Source organism: Salmo salar, chromosome ssa15, assembly GCF_905237065.1.
Source record: "Salmo salar chromosome ssa15, Ssal_v3.1, whole genome shotgun sequence".
In the NCBI taxonomy this organism is placed as follows: Eukaryota; Metazoa; Chordata; class Actinopteri; order Salmoniformes; family Salmonidae; genus Salmo; species Salmo salar.
This window is the reverse complement of record NC_059456.1, coordinates 10129592-10155134: the sequence shown is the minus strand read 5'-3', so window position 1 is coordinate 10155134 and position 25543 is coordinate 10129592. Positions and strand designations below refer to the sequence as shown.

Below are 25543 nucleotides of genomic sequence, written 5' to 3'. Positions count from 1 at the left end.
ATTCAGGAAGGCCTCGGGCTGTCTGCGGTGGGGTCTATATTCAGGAAGGCCTCGGGCTGTCTGTGGTGGTGTCTATATTCAGGAAGGCCTCGGGCTGTCTGCGGTGGGGTCTATATTCAGGAAGGCCTCGGGCTGTCTGCGGTGGGGTCTATATTCAGGAAGGCCTCGGGCTGTCTGCGGTGGGGTCTATATTCAGGAAGGCCTCGGGCTGTCTGCGGTGGGGTCTATATTCAGGAAGGCCTCGGGCTGTCTGCGGTGGGGTCTATATTCAGGAAGGCCTCGGGCTGTCTGTGGTTGATTACAGTGCTCAACAGTCAGCCCCTCTATGTTATAGCAGTCCAAGGACATATTTCACACACCTCCCTATCGCTCTGACACCAACCCAGCCTCACCCTGGTGTTAAGGTCCATGTCTCTGTTTGAAGGCTGGAACTGTAGCTGTCTTTACTCACAGCGCTGACACCCGTGGCTGTAGCTGTCTTTACCCACAGTGCTGACACCCGAGGCTGTAGCTGTCTTTACCCACAGTGCTGTCACCCGATGCTGTAGCTGTCTTTACCCACAGCGCTGACACCCGAGGCTGTAGCTGTCTTTACCCATGGCGCCGAGGCTGTAGCTGTTTTGTTCCCCGAGCCCCTTAGTTATAACTTTTGCCTTATGGCAAGGTGCTCCATCATGCTGGAAAAGGCATTGTTCGTCACCAAACTGTTCCTGGATGGTTGGGAGAAGTTGCTCTCGGAGGATGTGTTGGTACCATTCTTTATTCATGGCTGTGTTCTTAGGCAAAATTGTGAGTGAGCCCACTCCCTTGGCTGAGAAGCAACCCCACACATGAATGGTCTCAGGATGCTTTACTGTTGGCATGACACAGGACTGATGGTAGCGCTCACCTTGTCTTCTCCGGACAAGCTTTTTTCTGGATGCCCCAAACAATCGGAAAGGGGATTCATCAGAGAAAATTACTTTACCCCAGTCCTCAGCAGTCCAAACCCTGTACCTTTTGCAGAATATCAGTCTGTCCCTGATGTTTTTCCTGGAGATAAGTGGCTTCTTTGCTGCCCTTCAGGACACCAGGCCATCCTCCAAAAGTCTTCGCCTCACTGTGCGTGCAGATGCACTCACACCTGCCTGCTGCCATTCCTGAGCAAGCTCTGTACTGGTGGTGCCCCGATCCCGCAGCTGAATCAACTTTAGGAGACAGTCCTGGCGCTTGCTGGACTTGCTTGGGTGCCCTGAAGCCTTCTTCACAACAATTGAACCGCTCTCCTTGAAGTTCATGATGATCCGATAAATGGTTGATTTAGGTGCAATCTTACTGTCAGCAATATCCTTGCCTGTGAAGCCCTTTTTGTGCAAAGCAATGATGACGGCACGTGTTTCCTTGCAGGTAACCATGATTGATAGAGAAAGAACAATGATTCCAAGCACCACCCTCCTTTTGAAGCTTCCAGTCTGTTATTCGAACTCAATCAGCATGACGGAGTGATCTCCAGCCTTGTCCTCGTCAACAGTCACACCTGTGTTAATGAGAGAATCACCGACATGTCAGCTGGTCCTTTTGTGGCAGGGCTGAAATGCAGTGGAAATGTTTTTGGGGGATTCAGTTCATTTGCATGGCAAAGAGGGACTTTGCAATGAATTTCAATTCATCTGATCACTCTTCATAACATTCTGGAGTATTTGCAAATTGCCATCATACAAACTGAGGCAGCAGACTTTGTGACACAAATATACATTTTCATGATCAACTTTTGGCCACAACTGTATACAGTTGAAGTCGGAAGTTTACATACACTTAGGTTGGAGTCATTAAAACACATTTTTCAACCATTCCACAAATGTCACGTTAAAAAACTATAGATTTGGCAAGTCTGTGTCATGCACAAAGTAGATGTCCTAAGTCATTTTTCCAACAATTGTTTACAGACAGATTATTTCACTTATAATTCACTGTATCACAATTCCAGTGGGTCAGAAGTTTACATACACTAAGTGGACTGTGCCTTTAAACAGCTTGGAAAATTCCATAAAATTATGTCATGGCTTTAAAAGCCTCTGATAGGCTAATTGACATCATTTGAGTCAATTGGAGGTGTACCTGTGGATGTATTTCAAGGCATACCTTCAAACTCGGTGCCTCTTTGCTTGACATCATGAAAAAATCAAAAGAAATCAGCCAAGACCTCAGGAAAAACAATTGTAGACCTCCACAAGTCTGGTTCATCCTTGGGAGCAATTTCCAAACGCCTGAAGGTACCACGTTCATCTGTACAAACAATAATACGCAAGTATAAACACCATGGGACCGCGCAGCCAGCATACCTTTCCGGAAGAAGACGTGTTCTGTCTCCTAGAGATTAATGTACTTTGGTGTAAAAAGTGCAAATCAATCCCAGAACAACAGCAAAGGACCTTGTGAAGATACTGGAGTAAACGGGTACAAAAGTATCTGTATTCACAGTAAAACGAGTCCTATATCGACATAACCTGAAAAGCAGCTCAGCAAGGAAGAAGCCACTGCTCCAAAACCGCCATAAAAAAGCCAGACTATGGTTTGCAACTGCACATGGGAACAAAGATCATAACTTTTGGAGAAATGTCCTCTGGTCTGATGAAACAAAAATGGAACTGTTTGGCCATAATGATCACCGTTATGTTTGGAGGAAAAAGGGGGATGCTTGCAAGCCGAAGAACACCATCCCAACCGTGAAGCACTGGGGTGGCAGCATCATATTGTGGGGGTGCTTTGCTGCAGGAGGAACTGGTGCACTTCACAAAATAGATGGCATCATGAGGCAGCAAAATTATGTGGATATATTGAAGCAACATTTCAAGACATCAGTCAGGAAGTTAAAGCTTGGTCGCAAATGGGTCTTCCAAATGGACAATGACCCCAAGGATACTTCCAAAGTTGTGGCAAAATGGCTTAAGGACAACAAAGTCAAGGTATTGGAGTGGCCATCACAAAGCCCTGACCTCAATCCTATAGGAAATTTGTGGGCAGAACTGAAAAAGCGTGTGCGAGCAAGGAGGCCTACAAACCTGACTCAGTTACACCAGCTCTGTCAGGAGGAATGGGCCAAAATTCACCCAATTTATTGTGGGAAGCTTGTGGAAGGCTACCTGAAAATTTGACCCAAGTTAAACAATTTAAAGGCTGTGCTACCAAATACTAATTGAGTGTATGTAAACTTCTCACCTGCTGGGAATGTGATGAAAGAAATAAAAGCTGAAATATATCCTTCTCTCTACTATTATTCTGACATTTCACATTCTTAAAATAAAGTGGTGATCCTAACTGACCTAAAACAGGGAATTTTTTACTAGGATTAAATGTCAGGAATTGTGAAACTGAGGTGTATGAAAACTTCAGATGTAACTGTACATAAATATATGGATGAGCAATGACAGAGCGCAATAGATTATATAAAATACAGTATATACATATGAGATGAGTAATGTAAGATAAGTAAACATTAAAGTTAGGCTCTACATCACTTCTAAAGAGGATTAATGTTCTTAATTTTTAAGAAGTGATCCATTTATTAAGGTGGTCAATGATATCAAGTCTGCATGTAGGCAGCAGCCTCTCTGTATTTAGTGATGACTGTTTAACAGTCTGATGGCCTTGAGATAGAAGCTGTTTTTCAGTCTCTCGGTTCCAGCTTTGATGCACCTGTACTGACCTCGCCTTCTGGATGATAGCGGGGTGAACAGGCAGTGGCTCGAGTGGTTGATGTCCTTGATGATCTTTTTGACCTTCCTATGACATCGGGTGGTGTAGGTGTCCTGGAGGGCAGGTAGTTTGCCCCCGGTGATGCGTTTTGCAGACCTCACTACCCTCTGGAGAGCCTTCCGTTTATGGGCGGAGCAGTTGCTGTACCAGGCGGTGATACAGCCCGACAGGATGCTCTCGATTGTGCATCTGTAAAAGTTTGTGGGTTTTAGGTGACAAGCCAAATTTCTTCAGCCTCCTGATGTTGAAGAGGAGCTGTTGCTCCTGCTTCACCACGCTGTCTGTGTGGGTGGACCATCTGAGTTTGTCCGTGATGTGTATGCCGAGAAACTTGAGTGATGGCCTCTATTTAAAAGTGGATCAGCTCTCTATAGGCTACTGTATTTATTTATTTATTTCTCAGCTTTCCTAATATTAAGCATATTTCTTATATTTGCATGAAAATAAACCACAGGAAAAGCGTTTTCCGTTCACCATATTTAAGTGCATAGATGACACGTATTTTCCCCTTCTGCCCCTGTTTCAATACAGGTGCATGATAATGGTCCATTCTTAGTCAAAAACAAATTTCACAAGTACATTATTTAGTATATGAAGAGACGAGATTTAAATCAGGAAGAGTCTGATGGGTGACAACTATCACTTGTGAATGATGCCCAGCATGAGAAACGATGCCTTTTTTTTTTCCCGACTTGTTCGATTCGTAATCGCACACATGTAGCCTAGCCCATAGGCCTATATGTTTTGATAAGGATGTATCACAACTAAAGTGGCCAAATAACGTTAATCCTCTTTACAACAGGTGTAGAGCCTAACTGGTGTATATATAAGCTGCACGTGAGTTACAAGTTTGGGAAAGATAATTTTCGCTCTAAAAATGCACTTTTTTATAACAAAATAATTATAATAAAAGCATTACATGCAAAATCGCACTTTTGGCTGACGAAAAAGTAAATGTGGACAGTTCTTCAAATATCTTCAATATGCTCCTCGGAATTGGATAAGGATGCGCACATTTGCGTCCCCGATTTGTCTTAACTTATAGCCTGTGAGAAAGACCAGATCACGTGACTGAGAACCGTGAGAGTGACCCTTCGGATTGCACACAGTGATAAAGGCGCAACGCAGCACTCGGGGCCGCAAAAGGCATGGATTTTTTTTTTTTAGGGTGCATTACGGCCACACAAAGGGGATGCCGCTGTGAAATTCGAGTCATTATCAAGTGTTTTTCACATTGTGAGTGAGAGACTGTAGTGTCTACAGCCTGCACAAAAAAACAAAAAGCAGCGTCAAGCCATATTTTTCAAAATCATCATTAGTCTCATCATGCAGCCTTACAATGTATTAAACATCAAAACATTTATCCCAACGTTTGTAGAACAACTGCAGTTACATTAATAACTGTAAATGAAGCATATAGGAGGACCTATTTCTTTAACTGCCCAACACAGAATAGTCACAAGGGCGCCCTCCCTCAAATCGTTTGGAGAAAATATCCTCTATTTTATTCAGCTTTGTTCAATTGTATTCTTCATACTATAAAATAATGCCACGGAATACTGAGCAAATCTAGTCTGCTAAATGAACTAGTGTAGCCCACAGCCACATCAGGACCTGCTAAATGAACTAGTGTAGCCCACAGCCACATCAGGACCTGCTAAATGAACTAGTGTAGCCCACAGCCACATCAGGACCTGCTAAATGAACTAGTGTGGCCCACAGCCACATCAGGACCTGCTAAATGAACTAGTGTAGCCCCACAGCCACATCAGGACCTGCTAAATGAACTAGTGTGGCCCACAGCCACATCAGGACCTGCTAAATGAACTAGTGTGGCCCACAGCCACATCAGGACCTGCTAAATGAACTAGTGTAGCCCCACAGCCACATCAGGACCTGCTAAATGAACTAGTGTAGCCCACAGCCACATCAGGACCTGCTAAATGAACTAGTGTAGCCCCACAGCCACATCAGGACCTGCTAAATGAACTAGTGTAGCCCACAGCCACATCAGGACCTGCTAAATGAACTAGTGTGGCCCACAGCCACATCAGGACCTGCTAAATGAACTAGTGTAGCCCCACAGCCACATCAGGACCTGCTAAATGAACTAGTGTAGCCCACAGCCACATCAGGACCTGCTAAATGAACTAGTGTGGCCCACAGCCACATGGCACAGCCACATCAGGACCTGCTAAATGAACTAGTGTAGCCCCACAGCCACATCAGGACCTGCTAAATGAACTAGTGTAGCCCACAGCCACATCAGGACCTGCTAAATGAACTAGTGTAGCCCACAGCCACATCAGGACCTGCTAAATGAACTAGTGTAGCCCCACAACCACATCAGGACCTGCTAAATGAACTAGTGTAGCCCACAGCCACATCAGGACCTGCTAAATGAACTAGTGTAGCCCCACAGCCACATCAGGACCTGCTAAATGAACTAGTGTAGCCCCACAGCCACATCAGGACCTGCTAAATGAACTAGTGTAGCCCCACAGCCACATCAGGACCTGCTAAATGAACTTGTGTAGCCCACAGCCACATCAGGACCTGCTAAATGAACTAGTGTAGCCCCACAGCCACATCAGGACCTGCTAAATGAACTAGTGTAGCCCCACAGCCACATCAGGACCTGCTAAATGAACTAGTGTAGCCCCACAGCCACATCAGGACCTGCTAAATGAACTAGTGTAGCCCCACAGCCACATCAGGACCTGCTAAATGAACTAGTGTAGCCCCACAGCCACATCAGGACCTGCTAAATGAACTAGTGTAGCCCACAGCCATATGGCACAGCCACATCAGGACCTGCTAAATGAACTAGTGTCGCCCACAGCCATATGGCACAGCCACATCAGGACCTGCTAAATGAACTAGTGTCAGCCACAGCCATATGGCACAGCCACATCAGGACCTGCTAAATGAACTAGTGTAGCCCCACAGCCATTTGGCACAGCCAGATCAGGACCTGCTAAATGAACTAGTGTAGCCCCACAGCCACATCAGGACCTGCTAAATGAACTAGTGTCGCCCACAGCCACATCAGGACAATTCAGAGTATGCTGTTCTGTTCTTCTGAAATAGACTACATTTTCTTCATATCATGTTACTTTAGACCTGTCTAAAATAAATAATGGATTCATTGTGAAGGTGTAGACTATATTACATGGATTTATTGTGAAGGTGTAGGCTATATTACATGGATTTATTGTGAAGGTGTAGGCTATATTACATGGATTTATTGTGAAGGTGTAGACTATATTACATGGATTTATTGTGAAGGTGTAGGCTATATTACATGGATTTGTGATGGTGTAGGATATATTACATGGATTTAATAGACATTTTAAAATGTAGATGTTCCAAAGGTCTGCATCAGTGGCTTGTCGGCTGGGTGTGGAAGCCTGAAGATGCTGAATGTGATTTGTTAATTAACAGTCAATTACCGTGAGACCGTTATTTGCTTGACAATCACCGGCTGACGAAATTTCATGACCACCACAGCCCTACTTGGTACCAGTGCTCCTTGTATAGTCTCATTATTACCTCAACTACCTCGTACCCCTGCACATTGACTTGGTACCAGTGCTCCTTGTATATAGTCTCATTATTACCCCAACTACCTGGTACCCCTGCACATTGACTTGGTACCACTTGTGTATATTGTCTTATTGTTATTTTATTGTTACTATTTCCTTTTTTTGCAAATGTTTCTCACTTTTTAACTCTGCATTGTTGGAAAGCTTTCGAAAGTAAGCATTTCACTGTAAAGTCTACACCTGTTGTGTTCAAGCAAATGTGAGAAATAAAAATGGTGATTTTGTAACAGATGGTTTTAACTGTGTATGGAGGATACTGCAACTCGACATCTACTGGTCTGCCTCCTCCCTTCCTCCTCCTCCTCCACTACATCGCCTTGGTAACAGCATGTTGCATAACCTTCCACACTGGCTGCAATATCTAAGGCCTTGTACTGTGTTTCCATGGAAACTCTGCCACTCTCTCAATTCAAAAGGCTTTATTGTCAAGGGAAACATACTTGTGTTTTTTTATTTTTATTTATTTTCTCTTGCTTTGGCAATCACACAAATTAACAGTTAGCGACAACAACAAAAGAGAAATATGTAATGAAATGTGCTTATCAAGTCACAAGGTGCATGGACTCACTCTGTGTGCAGTAACAGTGTTTAACATTGTTTTTAAATGCCGACCTCCTCTCTAGCCCGCAACATACAATTATCTGTAAGGTCCCTCAGTCGAGCAGTGAATTCACCTTTCAGCAGGACAATAACCTAAAACACCAGCACCAAATCTACACTGGAAGTTACTCACAGTGAATGTTCCTGAGTGGCCCAGTTAGTTTTGACTTAAATGTACTTGGAAAATCTGTGGCAAGAGTTGGAAAAATGGTTATCTAGCAATGATCAACAATCAATATGACAGAGCTTGAAGAATTTTGAAAAGAATAATGGGCAAATATTGTATAGTCCAGGTGTGGAAAGCTCTTCAGCCTTGTTCACACTGCAGGCCTTAATTATGGAGTGAGATCCCTGAAAAAAGGTTGAACGTACTTATCGTTAGCATCGTAAGAAAAGCCATATGTAAATTGTTAGGATTGTAAGAAAAGCCATATGTAAATTGTTAGGATTGTAAGAAAAGCCATATGTAAATTGTTTGGATCGTTAGAAAAGCCATATGGAAATTGTCTGGATCGTAAGAAAAGCCATGCGTGAAACTTAATCTCAGAACATACAAACACCATGTTACGATGACAGACTATTTTAGGCTCGAACAAATCTTGTGTTGCAATTCTGATGTACCTTTCAGAGTTTTGGCAGTTTCATCTCACCATCAAAAAAACGTACACCAAACGGCCCGTGAGGAGTTCTACCTGAACAATCATAACACCCGGAAGTTGGGGATACCTGAAAGGATCCTGCACGTTTTCAAGTTAAGTCTCTATGACTCCTCAGTTGAGTTTACTTCCTGTTTAGGTAGCTAATGGAATGGATTTGTTTACCAGCGTAAGTCTAGATAGCACTAGCTGTATTATGTCTACAACAGGGAAGTTTCAGTCCACTAGGTGTCTCTCTACAGCATGGACATATCTCTCTGGCTGACGGGGACATATCTCTCTGGCTGACGGGGACATATCTCTCTGGCTGACGGGGACATCCCCATGCATGCAACTTATCAAAATATGACTCATCCAATATTACACCATCCCATTATCTGGGCTCTGTCTCTGGGCTCTGTCTGCAATCATAACCAGCAGTATATACCAGGAATCATGAATCGTAACCAGTCGTGTCTACCGGGAATCGTAACCAGTCGTGTCTACCGGGAATCGTAACCAGCCCCCCTCAGCCTCAGATGTCCTTCTGGAGGCCTGCAGCCAGACAGTCATTATACCCTAATGTAGGACTATATGCCTTCTAGCCAAGTGAAGTGAAGTGCAGAGCATGCATGATGCGTGCAACTCATCATTCCAACATCTTAATTCATCCTTCATTCAGTTCAGTATGTTACCAAATTTTATTAGTCACATGCGCCGAATACAACAGGTGTAGACCTCACAGTGAAATGCTGAATACAACAGGTGTAGTAGACCTTACAGTGAAATGCTGAATACTACAGGTGTAGTAGACCTCACAGTGAAATGCTGAATACTACAGGTGTAGTAGACCTCACAGTGAAATGCTGAATACTACAGGTGTAGTAGACCTCACTGAAATGCTGAATACAACAGGTGTAGGTAGACCTCACAGTGAAATGCTGAATACAACAGGTGTAGGTAGACCTTACAGTGAAATGCTGAATATAACAGGTGTAGGTAGACCTTACAGTGAAATGCTGAATACAACAGGTGTAGTAGACCTTACAGTGAAATGCTGAATACAACAGGTGAAGTAGACCTCACAGTGAAATGCTGAATACAACAGGTGTAGTAGACCTCACAGTGAAATGCTGAATACAACAGGTGTAGTAGACCTCACAGTGAAATGCTGAATACAACAGGTGTAGTAGACCTCACAGTGAAATGCTGAATACAACAGGTGAAGTAGACCTCACAGTGAAATGCTGAATACAACAGGTGTAGTAGACCTTACAGTGAAATGCTGAATACAACAGGTGAAGTAGACCTCACAGTGAAATGCTGAATACAACAGGTGTAGTAGACCTTACAGTGAAATGCTGAATACAACAGGTGTAGTAGACCTCACAGTGAAATGCTTACTTACGAGCCCTTAACCAACAATGTAGTTTCATTCAGTCATTTGTCTGCGTTGCAATAGGAATTAAAGCAGAGAATAGAATACGCTTATCCATTTGTTTATTGAAATCCATACGTGTGTGTTCTTTAGCCTATCATTTTAATTGTTTTAATTTTAGGCTTTCCAAATACAAAATAGGCCTTCAACTTGTAGGCGTTCACAATTTAGGCTCTAAGTTTGGGTACTGGTGTCTTGTGGAATCATTTTAGAACTCGTGTGCTGTAACTGTTTTTATTACAGGGCTCTCCTTAAGAAGAGACCCTATCTCACAGGCCTCTATATATGGCCTCTATATATAGCCTCTAACTAAATGTTAAACTGTTACGAACCGGCTCAGAGTTCGCAACAAAAGGGAGACAACGTGGAGACAAGGAGTATCAAAATATATATTTATTAAATAAAGTAACTAAGTAATTAACAATGGTGTGTGTAAGTGAGTGTTTTGCATACCTGAATGTAATAATGCAGAGTGTTGAAAGGTTCCAAAGCAACCAACCAAAAAGCCACCAAACAACCAAAAACAAGGTGTCTGCGTGGAAAGAGTCTTTCCAATGACTGTGGAAGAGGTGCCTTTATCCTGGGACACACCCGGACCCAGGTGTTTCCCATGTAGCTGACGACCCTCCCAACTCCACCCACCGTCATCCCAACAAGGAAACAAGAACAAAGAGAGAGAATACGGCAGACAGAGTGGGAGGGTCGTCACATAAACAAAACAGTTGATGAAGCACATGCAGTGGCGGATGGGGAAAACAGATCTGGCAGTAAAAATAGGCTGTAGATGGTCTTGACCATTTGGGACCCCTTAGCTATTTAACTCAGGACAGGTTATAGCCAAGACTTCAATCAATATTTCGTTTTGTCTCATTTATTGATATGGATATAGCCTCTGCTTGGTGGGGTTGTGCAACGCAAATGGCTTTAACAAGCCTCCATACAGAGTGGAATTCACTAATACAACAGTCAAAATGATGACTATAAGGCCTACAGTCCATGCTCCCAAATACTGGAACAAGTGGGATTCATTTGGTGACATGATCACCACAGTAGCCCCACGTGGCTATAAAAATAAATTATGCAATTATATGGTAACAGCATGGCATATTTACATAGAATAGGCCTAAATCATATTTACTGTCTATTTTGTAGCTCAGGTGGTTATTGTAGGCAAGGCTGTAATGTGTCCTTATCATTCTCACACAAGTCATTTGCTGAAGTCCAGAGCCTTTACTACGCCATCTACTGGTTTAATGTTGTTATTGAATGCAGTTCTAAAACCAGAAATGAAACCGGAAGCTGCAAAGTAACTCTTTAACTTCTGGGCTAGAGTGGTTTGATTTGACTAGCTAACTTCTGTTCATGTCCTTTACAGATGCCACATTACTGACAAAAGTTTGTGTACGCATAACAAAAGATCGTTGTCTTTTAATAGTTTTACTGTAAGTTTACAGATCTAATTTAATGTTTTCATGTTTCACGCATGTCTTTTTTTACACATTTTACTTATGGATTTTCTTACGATCCTAACGATACGTACGTTCAACCTTTTTGGCAGCTTTCTCGCTCCACACTTAATGATTAAATCAGTTTTGGACTACTGACTGTTCACACAGCAAGTTGAATGTGTCCACTCAGCTGTCACTTGCTGTCAAGGCTACACTAGTTGTCATAGTAACAACAAGTGTGTGTGTGTGTGTGTGTGTGTGTGTGTGTGTGTGTGTGTGGTGGTGTAGGCTGATTGGTGGAGGTACTTCCTGAGGTGACAACAATGGCTGCCGTGGACGTTTCCCAGTTGCTTTGACTGATCAAAATCACGGACTTAACGCCTCAAAGAATGTGATCAACTTTCAAAACGAGTCCTTTTTGTCAGTCAACTAGCTAGGTTAGCCACAGCAGTCAACTAGCTAGGTTAGCCACTGCAGTCAACTAGCTAGGTTAGCCAATGCAGTCAACTAGCTAGGTTAGCCACTGCAGTCAACGAGCTAGGTTAGCCACTAGGTTAGCCACTGCAGTCAACGAGCTAGGTTAGCCACTGCAGTCAACGAGCTAGGTTAGCCACTGCAGTCAACGAGCTAGGTTAGCCACTGCAGTCAACGAGCTAGGTTAGCCACTGCAGTCAACGAGCTAGGTTAGCCACTGCAGCCAACGAGCTAGGCAGCCAACGAGCTAGGCAGCCAACGAGCTAGGCAGCCGCTGCAGTCAACGAGCTAGGCAGCCGCTGCAGTCAACGAGCTAGGCATCCAACGAGCTAGGCAGCCGCTGCAGTGCCTTAGACCGCTGAGTCACTCAGAGGCCCAGGGTTCTGCTAGTCTTTAATAGTTGATTCTAAGATTTGTATTTGATGTGTGTTTTTGCTATTTGTTCTTTGTTATAGAGACAAAAAGATTGGAGAAGTGGTTTATCCAGAACCTCTGTTTTGGATAGATAAGTCTTTGTGTTTAGTGTGTTCCAATTTTCCCCTGAAGTGGTTAGATTATATGGATTTTTCAATTACATTCAGCTGATTCTCTCTCACTCAGACTCTAACCTGCTCTCTCTATCCCCTCCCCAGCTCTGCATATTGCCGTGACAACAAGGTCCGCGTGGCGATAAAGAAGATCAGTCCGTTTGAGCACCAGACGTACTGTCAGAGGACTCTGAGAGAAATTAAGATCCTACTGCGTTTCAAACATGAGAACGTCATCAGCATCAACGACATCATCCTTACGCCCTCCATCGACCAGATGAAGGACGTGTTTCCTTTACATGATGATGTCATCGCCACACACACACACACACACACACACACAGAGAGAGAGACATACACACACAATACTCTTCTCACTCACACCTCACAGTAATGCTGTACCTCACATTCATCAGGACAGTGTCATAATGATTTCCAGACGTTGTTAGTAATGTTGTCAGACCTTAGTCCGTTTCACCACAGGAACGTTGTCCTAGCGTTGATGGCTGGACTTTGCCGGGCAATCAGAGAAGGTTAGAGGGACAGTGGTCAGTTTGGTTTAAAATATTCCAAATGCACTGAGTGTACAAAACATTAGGAACACCTGCTCTTTCCATGACAGACTGACCAGGTGAATCCAGGTGAAAGCTATGATCCCTTATTGATGTCTCATGTTAAATCCACTTCAATCATTGTAGATGAAGGGGAGGAGACAGGTTAAAGAAGGATTTTTAAACCTTGAGACAATTGAGACATGGATTGTGTATGTGTGCCATTCAGAGGGTGAATGGGAAAGACAAAAGATTGAAGTGTCTTTGAACGGGGTATGGTAGTAGGTGCCAGGCGCACTGGTTTGTGTCAAGAACTGCAACGCTGCTGGGCTTTTCACGCTCAACAGTTTCCCATGTGTATCAAGAATGGCCCACCACCAAAAGGACATCCAGCCAACTTGACACAACTGTGGGAAGCATTGGAGTCAACATGGGCCAGCATCCCTGTGAAACGCTTTCGACACCTTGTAGAGTCCATGTCCCCGACGAATTGAGGCTGTTCTGGGGACAAAAGGGGCGTGCTAATATTTTGTGCAATCAGTCTAACACAACACTATAACATACTGAAGTTCACTACCGGTCAAAAGTTTTAGAACACCTACTTATTCAAGGGATTTTATTTTTTTACTATTTTCTAGATTGTAGAATAATCGTGAAGACATCAAAACTATGAAATAACACATATGGAATCAATTAGTAACTAAAAAAGTGTAAAACAAATCAAAATATATTTTATTCAAATAGCCACCCTTTGCCTTGATGACAGCTTTGCACACTTGGCATTCTCTCAACCAGGTTCATGAGGAATGCTTTTCCAACATTCTTGAAGGAGTTCCCACATATGCTGAGCACTTGCTGGCTGCTTTTCCTTCACTCTGCGGTCCGACTCATCCCAAACCATTTCAATTGGGTTGAGGTCAGGTGATTGTGGAGGCCAGGTCATCTGATGCAGCACTCCATCACTCTCCTTGGTCAAATAGCCCTTACACAGCCTGTAGGTGTGTTGGGTCATTGTCCTGTTGAAAAACAAATGATAGTCCCACTAAGTGCAAACCAGATGGGATGGCGTATCGCTGCAGAATGCTGTGGTAGCCATGCTGGTTAAGTGTGCCTTGAATTCTAAATATATCACAGACAGTGTCACCAGCAAAGCACCATCACACCACCTCCTCCATGCTTCACGGTGGGAACCACACATGCGGAGATCATCTGTTCACCCACACCGCGTCTCACAAAGACACAGCGGTTGGAACCAAAAATCTACAATTTGGACTTCAGATCTGATAAAAAAATTCCACTGGTCTAATTTCCATTGCTTGTGTTTCTTGGCCCAAGCAAGTCTCTTCTTATTATTGGTGTCCTTTGGTAGGGGTTTCTTTGCAGCAATTCGACCATGAAGGCCTGACTCACGCAGTTTCCTCTGAACATTTGATGGTGAGATGTCTGTTACTTGAACTCTGAAGTATTTATTTGGGCTGCAATTTCTGAGGCTGGTAACTTTAATAAACTTATCCTCTGCAGCAGAGAACCCTGGGTCTTCCATTCCTGTGGTGGTCCTCATGAGAGCCAGTTTCATCATAGCGCTTGATGGTTTTTGCGACTGACCTTAAAGAAACTTTCAAAGTTCTTGATATTTTCCAGATTGACTGACCTTCATGTCTTAAAGAAATGATGGACTGTTGTTTCCTTTTGCTTATTTGAGCTGTTCTTGCCATAATATGCACCTGGTCTTTTACCAAATAGGGCTATCTTCTGTATACCACCCCTACCTTCTCACAACACAACTGACTGGCTCAAATGCATTAAGAAGAAAATAAATTCCACAAATTAACTTTTAAGAAAGCATACCTGATAAATGAAATGCATTCCAGGTGACAACCTCATGAAGCTGGTTGAGAGAATGCCAAGTGTGCAAAGCTGTCATTAAGGCAAAGGGTGGCTACTTTGAAGAATCTCAAATGTAAACTTCTATTTTGATTTTAACACTTTTTTTTACTACATGATTCCATATGTGTTCTTTCATAGCTGTATTATTCTACAATGTAGAAAATTGTATAATTCAAGAAAGAACACCAACTCATTCAAGGGTTTAAAACGTTTTTTTTTTTTTTTATCTATACAGTTGAAGTCCGAAGTTTACATACACCTTAGCCAAATACCTTTAAACTCAGTTTTTCACAATTCCTGACATTTAATCCCAGTTAAAATTCCCTCTCTTAGGTCAGTTAGGATCACCACTTTATTTTAAGAATGTGAAATGTCAGAATAATAGTAGAGAGAATGATCTATTTCAGCTTTTATTTCTTTCATCACATTCCAAGTGGGTCAGAAGTTTACATACACTCAATTAGTATTTGGTAGCATTGCCTTTAAATTGTTTAACTTGGGTCAAACGTTTCAGGTAGCCTTCCACAAGGTTCCCACAATAAGTTGGGTGAATTTTGGCCCATTCCTCCTGGCAGAGCTGGTGTAACTGAGTCAGGTTTGTAGGCCTCCTTGCACACGCCTTTTCAGTTCTGCCCACAAATTTTCTATAGGAATGAGGTCAGGGCTTTGTGATGGCCACTCCAATACCTTGACTTTTAGTCCTTAAGCCATTTTGCCACAACTTTGGAAGTACGCTTGGGGTCATTGTCCATTTGGAAGACCCATTTGCGACCAAGCTCTAACTTCCTGACATGTCTTGAGATGTTGTTTCAATATATCCACATAATTTTCCTACCTCATGATGCCATCTATTTTGTGAAGTGCACCAGTCCCTCCTGCAGCAAAGCACCCCCACAACATGATGCTGCCACCCCCGTGCTTCATGGTTGGGATGGTGTTCTTCGGCTTGCAAGCCTCCCCCTTTTTCCTCCAAACATAATGATGGTCATTATGGCCAAACAGTTCCATTTTTGTTTCATCAGACCAGAGGACATTTCTCCAAAAAATACGATCTTTGTCCCCATGTGCAGTTGCAAATCGTAGTCTGGCTTTTCCATGGCAGTTTGGAGCAGTGGCTTCTTCCTTGCTGAGCGGCCTTTCAGGTTATGTCGATATAGGACTCGTTTTACTGTGGATATAGATACTGTTGCACCTGTTTCCTCCAGCATCTTCACAAGGTTCTTTGCTGTTGTTCTGGGATTGATTTGCACTTCGCACAAGTATGTCGCCATGTCACACCACGCTGTGGTAGGTCACCATGTGACTTTCTCAAAATGTTGTTGCAGCCTAAATTCAAAATAGATTAGATTAAATATGTATTTTCTCACCCATCTACAAACCATGTTTTTAGAAATCGAACAAATTTTTATTGAACTTGAAATATCGAATTTACATAAGTATTCATACCCCTGAGTCAATACATGTTAGAATTACCTTTGGCAGCGAGTACAGCTGTGAGTCTTTTGTCTCTTTTGACTGAGAGTTTTCTTTTGCGAGGGTGGAGACTTCTGGAACTCCCAATTTCTAACACGTATAGATCAACATTTAATTCACACAGCTGACCAAATTACGCAAGATTTTATAGATCAGTTTACTAAGATACACTGTTCTTTAACAGTGTGTAACCCAGCTACTCAGGACCTTATGGAGACGGACCTGTATAAGCTGAGCCTTAGATCTAACACCATGACATGGGTTGTGTTGGGGTTAAGTTGTTGTCCCTATCTAGCAGATTCCTTAACCCCTCGTCTCCTAGCTACATCGTGCAGGACCTGATAGAGACAGACCTGTACAAGCTGAGCCTTAAAATCTAACACTATGACATGGGTTGAACAACTCCAGTCTAGTTTGTTCCTTAACCCTCTGTTATCCAGCTACATCGTGCAGGACCTGATGGAGACGGACCTGTATAAGCTCCTGAAGACCCAGCGCCTGAGCAACGATCACATCTGTTACTTCCTGTACCAGATCCTGAGAGGCCTGAAGTACATCCATTCTGCCAACGTCCTGCACCGCGACCTTAAACCCTCCAACCTGCTGCTGAATACCACCTGTGATCTAAAGGTACAGAAACCTAACCCTTAACGTCCTGCACCGCGGCCTCAAACCCTCCAACCTGCTGCTCAATACCACCTGTGATCTACAGTTACAGGCCCCTAACCCCTAACGTCCTTCGCAGAGACTGTCCCCTCTAATTGAAGCCGCGGAACTTCAAGGCCGATCACAGTACTGCAGACATTGTTTGCAGAATACGGTATACCCTGTTATAGTTGATGGGGAAAATGGCAGTCTTTGGTCAATTTTCATGTAAAAAAATATAAATAAAAAATACATTTTTAGAAGTCAATCGTGGTACCAATAATGGCTTTTTAATACACCAGATGTATATCATGGGACAGATTATTTTAAAATTGCGCACAGAACTAGTTATAAGGATCATTTGAGTTGCTTATGGCAGCCTGCAGTACCTTGGTTGGCCTTCAGCTGTAGTAGATACTCGGAGAGGGGGCAGCACTGAGCAAGCCTGCGCGTAACTTCCTGGAGTAGCTCAAACTGCTGCGTGTTATGTCTCCATGAGACGCCATCTTAATCAACTTAATATGGCTTCAATGCGTTATTGAATTTCAACATAGGAATTAATGCTCACGTGATCGATGGCTTTGTCCATTTATATATATACACAGTCATTGCCTCCAATCTGCTGCTCAATACCACCTGTGACCTTAAGGTGCATAACCTTTAACCCCTGACCATAACTCAGGGGTTCCCATTCTAGTTTGGCCCGTGACCCCATTTAGAAAATATCTGAATTCTTGTGACACCAAACATGTAAAAAAAAAATGATGTAATCAACAGCCACCGTTTTTATTTGTTTTTATTTGACAGTCAATTGTTAAATATTCTGACAGTATTTCTGATAATTTTCTCTCCACCAATGAGATGGATGTGCATGTTGCGTCAGTGCTTCTCAAAATCAGGGGGCGTGGTCAACAGTGCTCTTCTCGTCCAACCTGGATCCATATTTGGTTTTAATGCCGACGAGAACGCGGAATCCAGCTTCACACAGATATGATCAGGTGAAGGGGACCACACTGTAAAACAAATATTGTGGTAGTTCCACTTTAAAAAACAAAAAAATAGGCAACTATTTGCATCAGCTTTTGAGTATTTCCAACATGATGTATTTTTACGTATAATATACTTCATATATTAGTGTTTGTGAAACACTAAAAGTTAAGTCCAACTAAAAACAAATGGCTAAGATCCAACTTCATTTGATCAAATCCAGAACTGTTATTATACATTACATCTACTTCATCTTTCTGATTAGTTACTTTCATTGATCGTGTCTTAGTGTTAAACATGGCTTTATGTATTTCATCGCTTGACTTTTTTTTTAAATTCACTTCAGCAAGAATTGTTGGAACGCAGTGCTAATTCTACTAGCGCTAACTACAGTCACGGGAAGGGGAGCATGGTGCTCTTCCAAGCGTTGGAGGTTGTACACTCACTGACGCTGTTGTCTGTTAGATACTGGTACAGCCAAGAGAAGGGGAGCATGGTGATCTTCCAAGCGTTGGAGGTGGGACACTCACCGACGCTGTTGTCTGTTAGATACTGGTAAAGCCAAGGGAAGAGGAGCATGGTGCTCTTCCAAGCGTTGGAGGTGGGACACTCACCGACGCTGTTGTCTGTTAGATACTGGTAAAGCCAAGGGAAGAGGAGCATGGTGCTCTTCCAAGCGTTGGAGGTGGGACACTCACCGATGCTGTTGTCTGTTAGATACTGCTAAAGCCAAGGGAAGAGGGGACATGGTTTGCTTTTGACAAGACGTTCTCCAGTAAGAGTTATTTCCTCTCAATCTGTAGAATGTTTTTATATTTCCTCTGCATGCTTACATTCAGTTACATAGTCAAGAGGACATTTTACATTCATCACACAGAATATCAAGTCTTTATTTAAAAAAATATATATTTTTACAGTTCCTCAATTAAAAAACTCTTTCCAACTCTCTCCCCCTCAAACCACTGAGCCTCTGTGCGAAACAGAACATTGTCATGCACTGATCATATCCCCTCTCAGTTTTTCAAACAGGCTGGATGTAGTTTACCTGCTGCAGTATATCTCAAGGAGTTGTGTGCTCAGCTGTTTTGCCTCCAGTTGCTCTCGGTGTATCTGTTATAGCTGGTAGTGGGTTTAGCATTACAATGAGTCCGTATGGCAGAGAGAGACTCATCCATATCTAGAGAGTAGTGGCCGTCCCGCCGTAGATGAGCCCTGTCTGTGCAAAACCCACCATTCTATCCCAATATAGCCATGCAGCACACTGAACCCCTTTTTTAATTTTTATTTATTTTAATTCACCTTTATTTAACCAGGTAGGCCAGTTGAGAACAAGTTCTCATTTACAACTGCGACTTGGCCAAGATAAAGCAAAGCAGTTTGACACAAACAACAACACAGAGTTACACATGGAATAAACAAACATACAGTAGAAAAATAAGTCTATATACAATGTGAGCAAATGAGGTGAGATAAGGGAGGTAAAGGCAAAAAATAGGCCATAGAGGCAAAATAATTACAATATAGCAATTAAACACTGGAATGGTAGATGTGCAGAAGATGAATGTGCAAGTAGAAATACTGGGGTGCAAAGGAGCAAGATAAATGAATAAATACAGTATGGGGATGAGGTAGGTAGATAGATGGGCTGTTTACAGATGGGCTATGTACAGGTGCAGTGATCTGTGAGCTGCTCTGACAGCTGGTGCTTAAAGTTAGTGAGGGAGATATGAGTCTCCAGCTTCAGTGATTTCTGCAGTTCGTTCCAGTCATTGGCAGCAGAGAACTGGAAGGAAAGGCGGCCAAATGAGGAATTGGCTTTGGGGGTGACCAGAGAAATATACCTGTTGGAGCGCGTGCTACGGGTGGGTGTTACTATGGTGACCAGTGAGCTGAGATAAGGCGGGGCTTTACCTAGCAAAGACTTATAGATGACCTGGAGCCAGTGGGTTTGGTGACGAATATGTAGCGAGGGCCAGCCAACGAGAGCATACAGATCGCAGTGGTGGGTAGTATATGGGGCTTTGGTGACAAAACGGATGGCACTGTGATAGACTACATCCATGGGCTGTGCTTTATCATGCTGAAACATGAGGTGATGGTGGTGGATGAATGGCAGGGCAATGGGCCTCAGGATCTCATCACAGTATCTCTGTGCATTCAAATTACCATCTATAAAATGCAGTTGTGTTGGTTGTCCGTAGCTTATGCCTGCCCATACCATAATCCCACCGCCACCACGGGGCACTCTGTTCACAACGTTGACATCAGCAAACCGCTCACCCACACGTTGTCTGTGGTTGTGAGGCCGGTTGGACTTACCGCCAAATTCTCTAAAATGACGGAGGTGGCTTATGGTAGAGAAATTAACATTAAATGATCTGGCAACAGCTGTGGTGGACGTTCCTGCTGTCAGTATGCCAATATGACGATTCCTCAAAACTTGAGACCTCTGGCATTGTATTGTGTGGCAAAACTGTACATTTTAGTGGCCTTTTATTGCCCCCAGCACAAGGTGCACCTGTGTAATGATCATGCTGTTTAGTCAGCTTCTTGATATGCCACACCTGTCAAGTGGATGGATTATCTTGGCAAAGGAGAAATGCTCACTAACAGGGATGTAAACAAATGTGTGTACACAATTTGAGAGAAATAAGCTTTCTGTGTTTATGGAACATTTCTTGGATCTTTTATTTCAGCTCATGAAACATGGGACCAACATTTTTTACATGTTGTGTTTATATTTGTGTTGAGTGTATAATACAATTTCACTACATGGAGTCACGACCCTGAGTTTGGGAACAGCCGCCCTAACCCCTAACGTAACCTTGACCTAAAGCTCTTCAACCTGCTGCTCAATACCATCTGCGACCTCAAAGTAACTAACCTTGGCCCCTAACCTAAAGGTAATCGGTAATAATACTACACTTTGGACCAGTTTCCGGGACACTGTCTGGGTCTAAAACGATTGCTTAATGGAGAATCTTTATTCCAGCACTAGGTTTAGTCTGGGAAATCAGCTCCTACAAGCAGACAGCTACAAATGCTGTGCTGTTACATATGCCATGTCCCCTACTTTAAGTGCTTTGGCATTTTCCATGTTGAGATTTTCTCTAAACCCTCCTCCGTCCCCTCCTCACTAACGTCCTCCGCTGTCCCCTCCGATGTTCCCTTTCTCTACTTTCATTCTGCTCTTTCCTCCCCTCCTGCTCGTTCTGCTCTCTCCCCCCTTCTGCTCTCTCCCCCCCTTCTGCTCTCTCCCCCCCTTCTGCTCTCTCCCCCCCCTTCTGCTCTCTCCCCCCCCTTCTGCTCTCTCCCCCCCTTCTGCTCTCTCCCCCCCTTCTGCTCTCTCCCACCCTCCTGCTCGCTGCTGCTGCTCTCTCCTCCCTCCTGCTTGCTGCTGCTGCTCTCTCCCCCCTCCTGCTTGCTGCTGCTGCTCTCTCCCACCCTCCTGCTCGCTGCTGCTGCTCTCTCCCCACTCCTGCTCTCTCCCCCCCTCTTGCTCTCTCTCCCCCTCTTGCTCGCTGCTGCTCTCTCCCCCCCTCCTGCTCGCTGCTGCTCTCTCCCACCCTCCTGCTCGCTCCTGCTCGCTCCCACCCTCCTGCTCGCTCCTGCTCGCTCCCACCCACCCTCCTGCTTGCTGCTGCTGCTCTCTCCCCCCCTCCTGCTCGCTGCTGCTCTCCCCCCCCTCCTGCTCGCTGCTGCTCTCTCCCCACTCCTGCTCTCTCCCCACTCCTGCTCTCTCCCCCCTCCTGCTCTCTCCCCCTCCTGCTCTCTCCCCCCTCCTGCTCTCTCCCCCCTCCTGCTCTCTCCCACCCTCCTGCTCGCTGCTGCTGCTCTCTCCCACCCTTCTGCTCGCTGCTGCTGCTCTCTCCCACCCTCCCGCTCGCTGCTGCTGCTCTCTCCCACCCTCCCGCTCGCTGCTGCTGCTCTCTCCCACCCTCCCGCTCGCTGCTGCTGCTCTCTCCCACCCTCCCGCTCGCTGCTGCTGCTCTCTCCCACCCTCCCGCTCGCTGCTGCTGCTCTCTCCCACCCTCCCGCTCGCTGCTGCTGCTCTCTCCCACCCTCCCGCTCGCTGCTGCTGCTCTCTCCCACCCTCCCGCTCGCTGCTGCTGCTCTCTCCCACCCTCCCGCTCGCTGCTGCTGCTGCTCTCTCACACCCTCCTGCTTGCTGCTGCTGCTCTCTCCCACCCTCCTGCTCGCTGCTGCTGCTCTCTCCCACCCTCCTGCTCGCTGCTGCTGCTCTCTCCCACCCTCCTGCTCGCTGCCCCCTCCCCCCCTCCCCCGCTGCTCTCTTCACTAACATCCTGCTCTTCTCTCTCCTTAGATCTGCGACTTCGGTCTGGCGCGTGTGGCTGACCCAGACCATGACCACACGGGCTTCCTGACGGAGTACGTAGCGACTCGCTGGTACCGGGCGCCTGAGATCATGCTCAACTCCAAGGTTAGCGCCACCTGGTGGTCAGACAGATAAATACAATATCTCAATGCACCACACCATGACACTAGACCAGGGGGTTTTCAACCTTATCCTTGCCCAGGCAAACCGGTGACCCAGGGACTGTGATCATATGTTAGTAAAAATATTGATCACATCTTGTCTTATCAGGTGAACGCTAATGAAAGTAGAAGTGTTCAACGTGTAAAAGGAATAGAATTGTTGGACAGTTTCATTATGTTGACCTTCCCACAGTTTATTGGAAGAGGAAGTGTAAACTCTAACATACCTTTCTAGCTAATAGACTATCTTGTTGACGTGGGCTCATCTACGGCGGGACAAAATGATGTTGTTTTAAAGCGTGCGTGCTAACTGTTCCTGTAGACTTCCACTCATTGCGCTAATGCTAGTTAGGTGGTTACCATGACCCAATGCAAACTTATTTCATACTGGACAGAGACATTTTTATTTATTTAACCTTTATTTTATCAGGGAGTCCGAATTACAGAAATTACACACATCAAAATGCAAGCAGAAAGAAAAAAAAACGCACATCAATATAAATACAAAATGTAAGCAGAAAGAAAAAGTCATTAACACATTCATCAGTAATAAGGTCCTCATTCAGCTTTCTGAATTGCCCTAAAGACATCACATTGAAGAACATTTTGAAGGTTGTTCCACAAATAAGGTGCAAGAAAACTAAAAGCTGACTCAGTAGAGACCAATGGAATTTCCAGAGTTAGCCATCCCTGAGATCGGGTCTGGTAACTCGTTTGTCTAGTAATGAGTTTAGTAATGAGTTTAGTAATGATGTTAGGTACAGTGGGACTTTTTTAAATGTATTTTATTTTACATATTAGTCGTTATTGTTAACAGTAAAAAGTACAGGACTTAGAATCGACCCCTGAGGGACATGTTTCGTAATAACCAGGAACCCTGAATTTTTGTACATTTATATTTTTACCCCCTTTTTCTCTCCAATTTTAATCTTGTCTCATCGCAGTAACTCCCCAACGGGCTCGGGAGGTGAAGGTCGAGTTATGTGTCCTCTGAAACAACATGACCCGCCAAACCGCGCTTCGCTTAACCCGGAAGCCAGCCGCACCAATGTGTCAGAGGAAACACCGTTCAACTGACGATGGGGTCAGCCTGCAGGCGCCCGGCTCGCCACAGTCGCTAGAGCGCGATGAGCCAAGTAAAGCCAAACCCTCCCCTAATCTGGATGACGCTGGGCCATTTGTGCGCCGCACTATGGGACTACCGATCGCGGGCGGTTGTGATACAGCCCAGGATCGAACCCAGGTCTGTAGTGACGCGTCTAGCACTGCGATGCAGTGTCTTAGACCACTCGGGAGGCCCCCCACGAACCCTGATTTAACACCATCAGTGGATATACATTGAGTTCAATCTGTCAAGTCATTTTTAAACCAGTTACATGCAGCCTGGCCAAGGCCAATGGAGGAAAGCCTCTGAATTAGCCGTGAGTGACCAACCGTATTTAAAGCCTCTGAATCAGCCGTCAGGGACCAACCGTATTGAAAGCCTCTGAATTAGCAGTCAGGGACCAACCGTATTGAAAGCCTCTGAATTAGCCGTGAGTGACCAACCGTATTGAAAGCCTCTGAATCAGCCGTCAGTGACCAACCGTATTGAAAGCCTCTGAATTAGCCGTCAGTGACCAACTGTATCGAAAGCCTTTGACAGGTCTGTGAAGAGGGCAGCACAATGTTGCCTTTTATCCATACAGTTAACCACATCATTTATAACTAGGGAGGCAGCAGAGATGGTGCTACGACCTGGTCTAAAACCTGACTGACATTTCAAAGACAAAGATCTTAGCTGAGAATTAATCAAGGATACTAATATTTTAGCGAGGCAAGAAAGTTTAGAAATAGGGCTATTTTAGTTATTTGGGTAACCACCAGATATCATCGTTAGGTTAGAGGGAGAACATGGGCCCTGTCTTCACCTTGGGGTCAGGTTAGAGGGAGTCCCTGTCCTCACCTTGGGGTCAGGTTAGAGGGAGTCCCTGTCCTCACCTTGGGGTCAGGTTAGAGGGAGTCCCTGTCCTCACCTTGGGGTCAGGTTAGAGAGGAGTCCCTGTCCACACCTTGGGGTCAGGTTAGAGGGAGTCCCTGTCCACACCTTGGGGTCAGGTTAGAGGGAGTCCCTGTCCACACCTTGGGGTCAGGTTAGAGGGAGTCCCTGTCCACACCTGGGGGTCAGGTTAGAGGGAGTCCCTGTCCACACCTTGGGGTCAGGTTAGAGGGAGTCCCTGTCCACACCTTGGGGTCAGGTTAGAGGGAGTCCCTGTCCACACCTTGGGGTCAGGTTAGAGGGAGGACATGGGCCCTGTCCAGACCTTGGGCATAGTGCTACGTGTGATCGTCAGGTTAATCATTCATCATTAAGGGGGAGGAGAGCTGCAGCAAAAATGGAGAGTTTAAAAAGTAGCTTTCTTAATTACGATGATACATCTGTTATTCAAAAGATTGCCGTTCCACTACAGTCGGTTTTTCTTACTTTGGCCCATGCCAGATTTTTCATCTGAATGAGTTACGATAGTTCGGATGAAAAACTCGGAATTGTTTTAAAGAGTTGTGTTCATCTGCCAGAGAAATAAATATGGAGGAGACGTGTTCTAGAGCCTGGTCGGGAATACAGGAGACGTGTTCTAGAGCCTGGTCGGGAATACAGGAGACGTGTTCTAGAGCCTGGTCGGGAATACAGGAGACGTGTTCTAGAGCCTGGTCGGGAATACAGGAGACGTGTTCTAGAGCCTGGTCGGGAATACAGGAGACGTGTTCTAGAGCCTGGTCGGGAATACAGGAGACGTGTTCTAGAGCCTGGTCGGGAATACAGGAGACGTGTTCTAGAGCCTGGTCGGGAATACAGGAGACGTGTTCTAGAGCCTGGTCGGGAATACAGGAGACGTGTTCTAGAGCCTGGTCGGGAATACAGGAGACGTGTTCTAGAGCCTGGTCGGGAATACAGGAGACGTGTTCTAGAGCCTGGTCGGGAATACAGGAGACGTGTTCTAGAGCCTGGTCGGGAATACAGGAGACGTGTTCTAGAGCCTGGTCGGGAATACAGGAGACGT

At 44.8% G+C, this 25543-nt stretch overlaps 1 protein-coding gene across 1 annotated transcript in view; it reads left to right on the top strand.

Moving 5' to 3' along the window:
- The window catches only part of LOC106570952 (mitogen-activated protein kinase 1), a 54590-nt gene that overhangs the window by 10156 nt on the left and 18891 nt on the right, over positions 1-25543 (top strand). The window contains exons 2-4 of the mRNA XM_045695452.1: positions 12568-12750; positions 16814-17003; positions 22330-22446. Coding sequence (XP_045551408.1) covers positions 12568-12750; positions 16814-17003; positions 22330-22446 — 490 coding nt within the window. The remainder of the gene's footprint in view (positions 1-12567; positions 12751-16813; positions 17004-22329; positions 22447-25543) is intronic.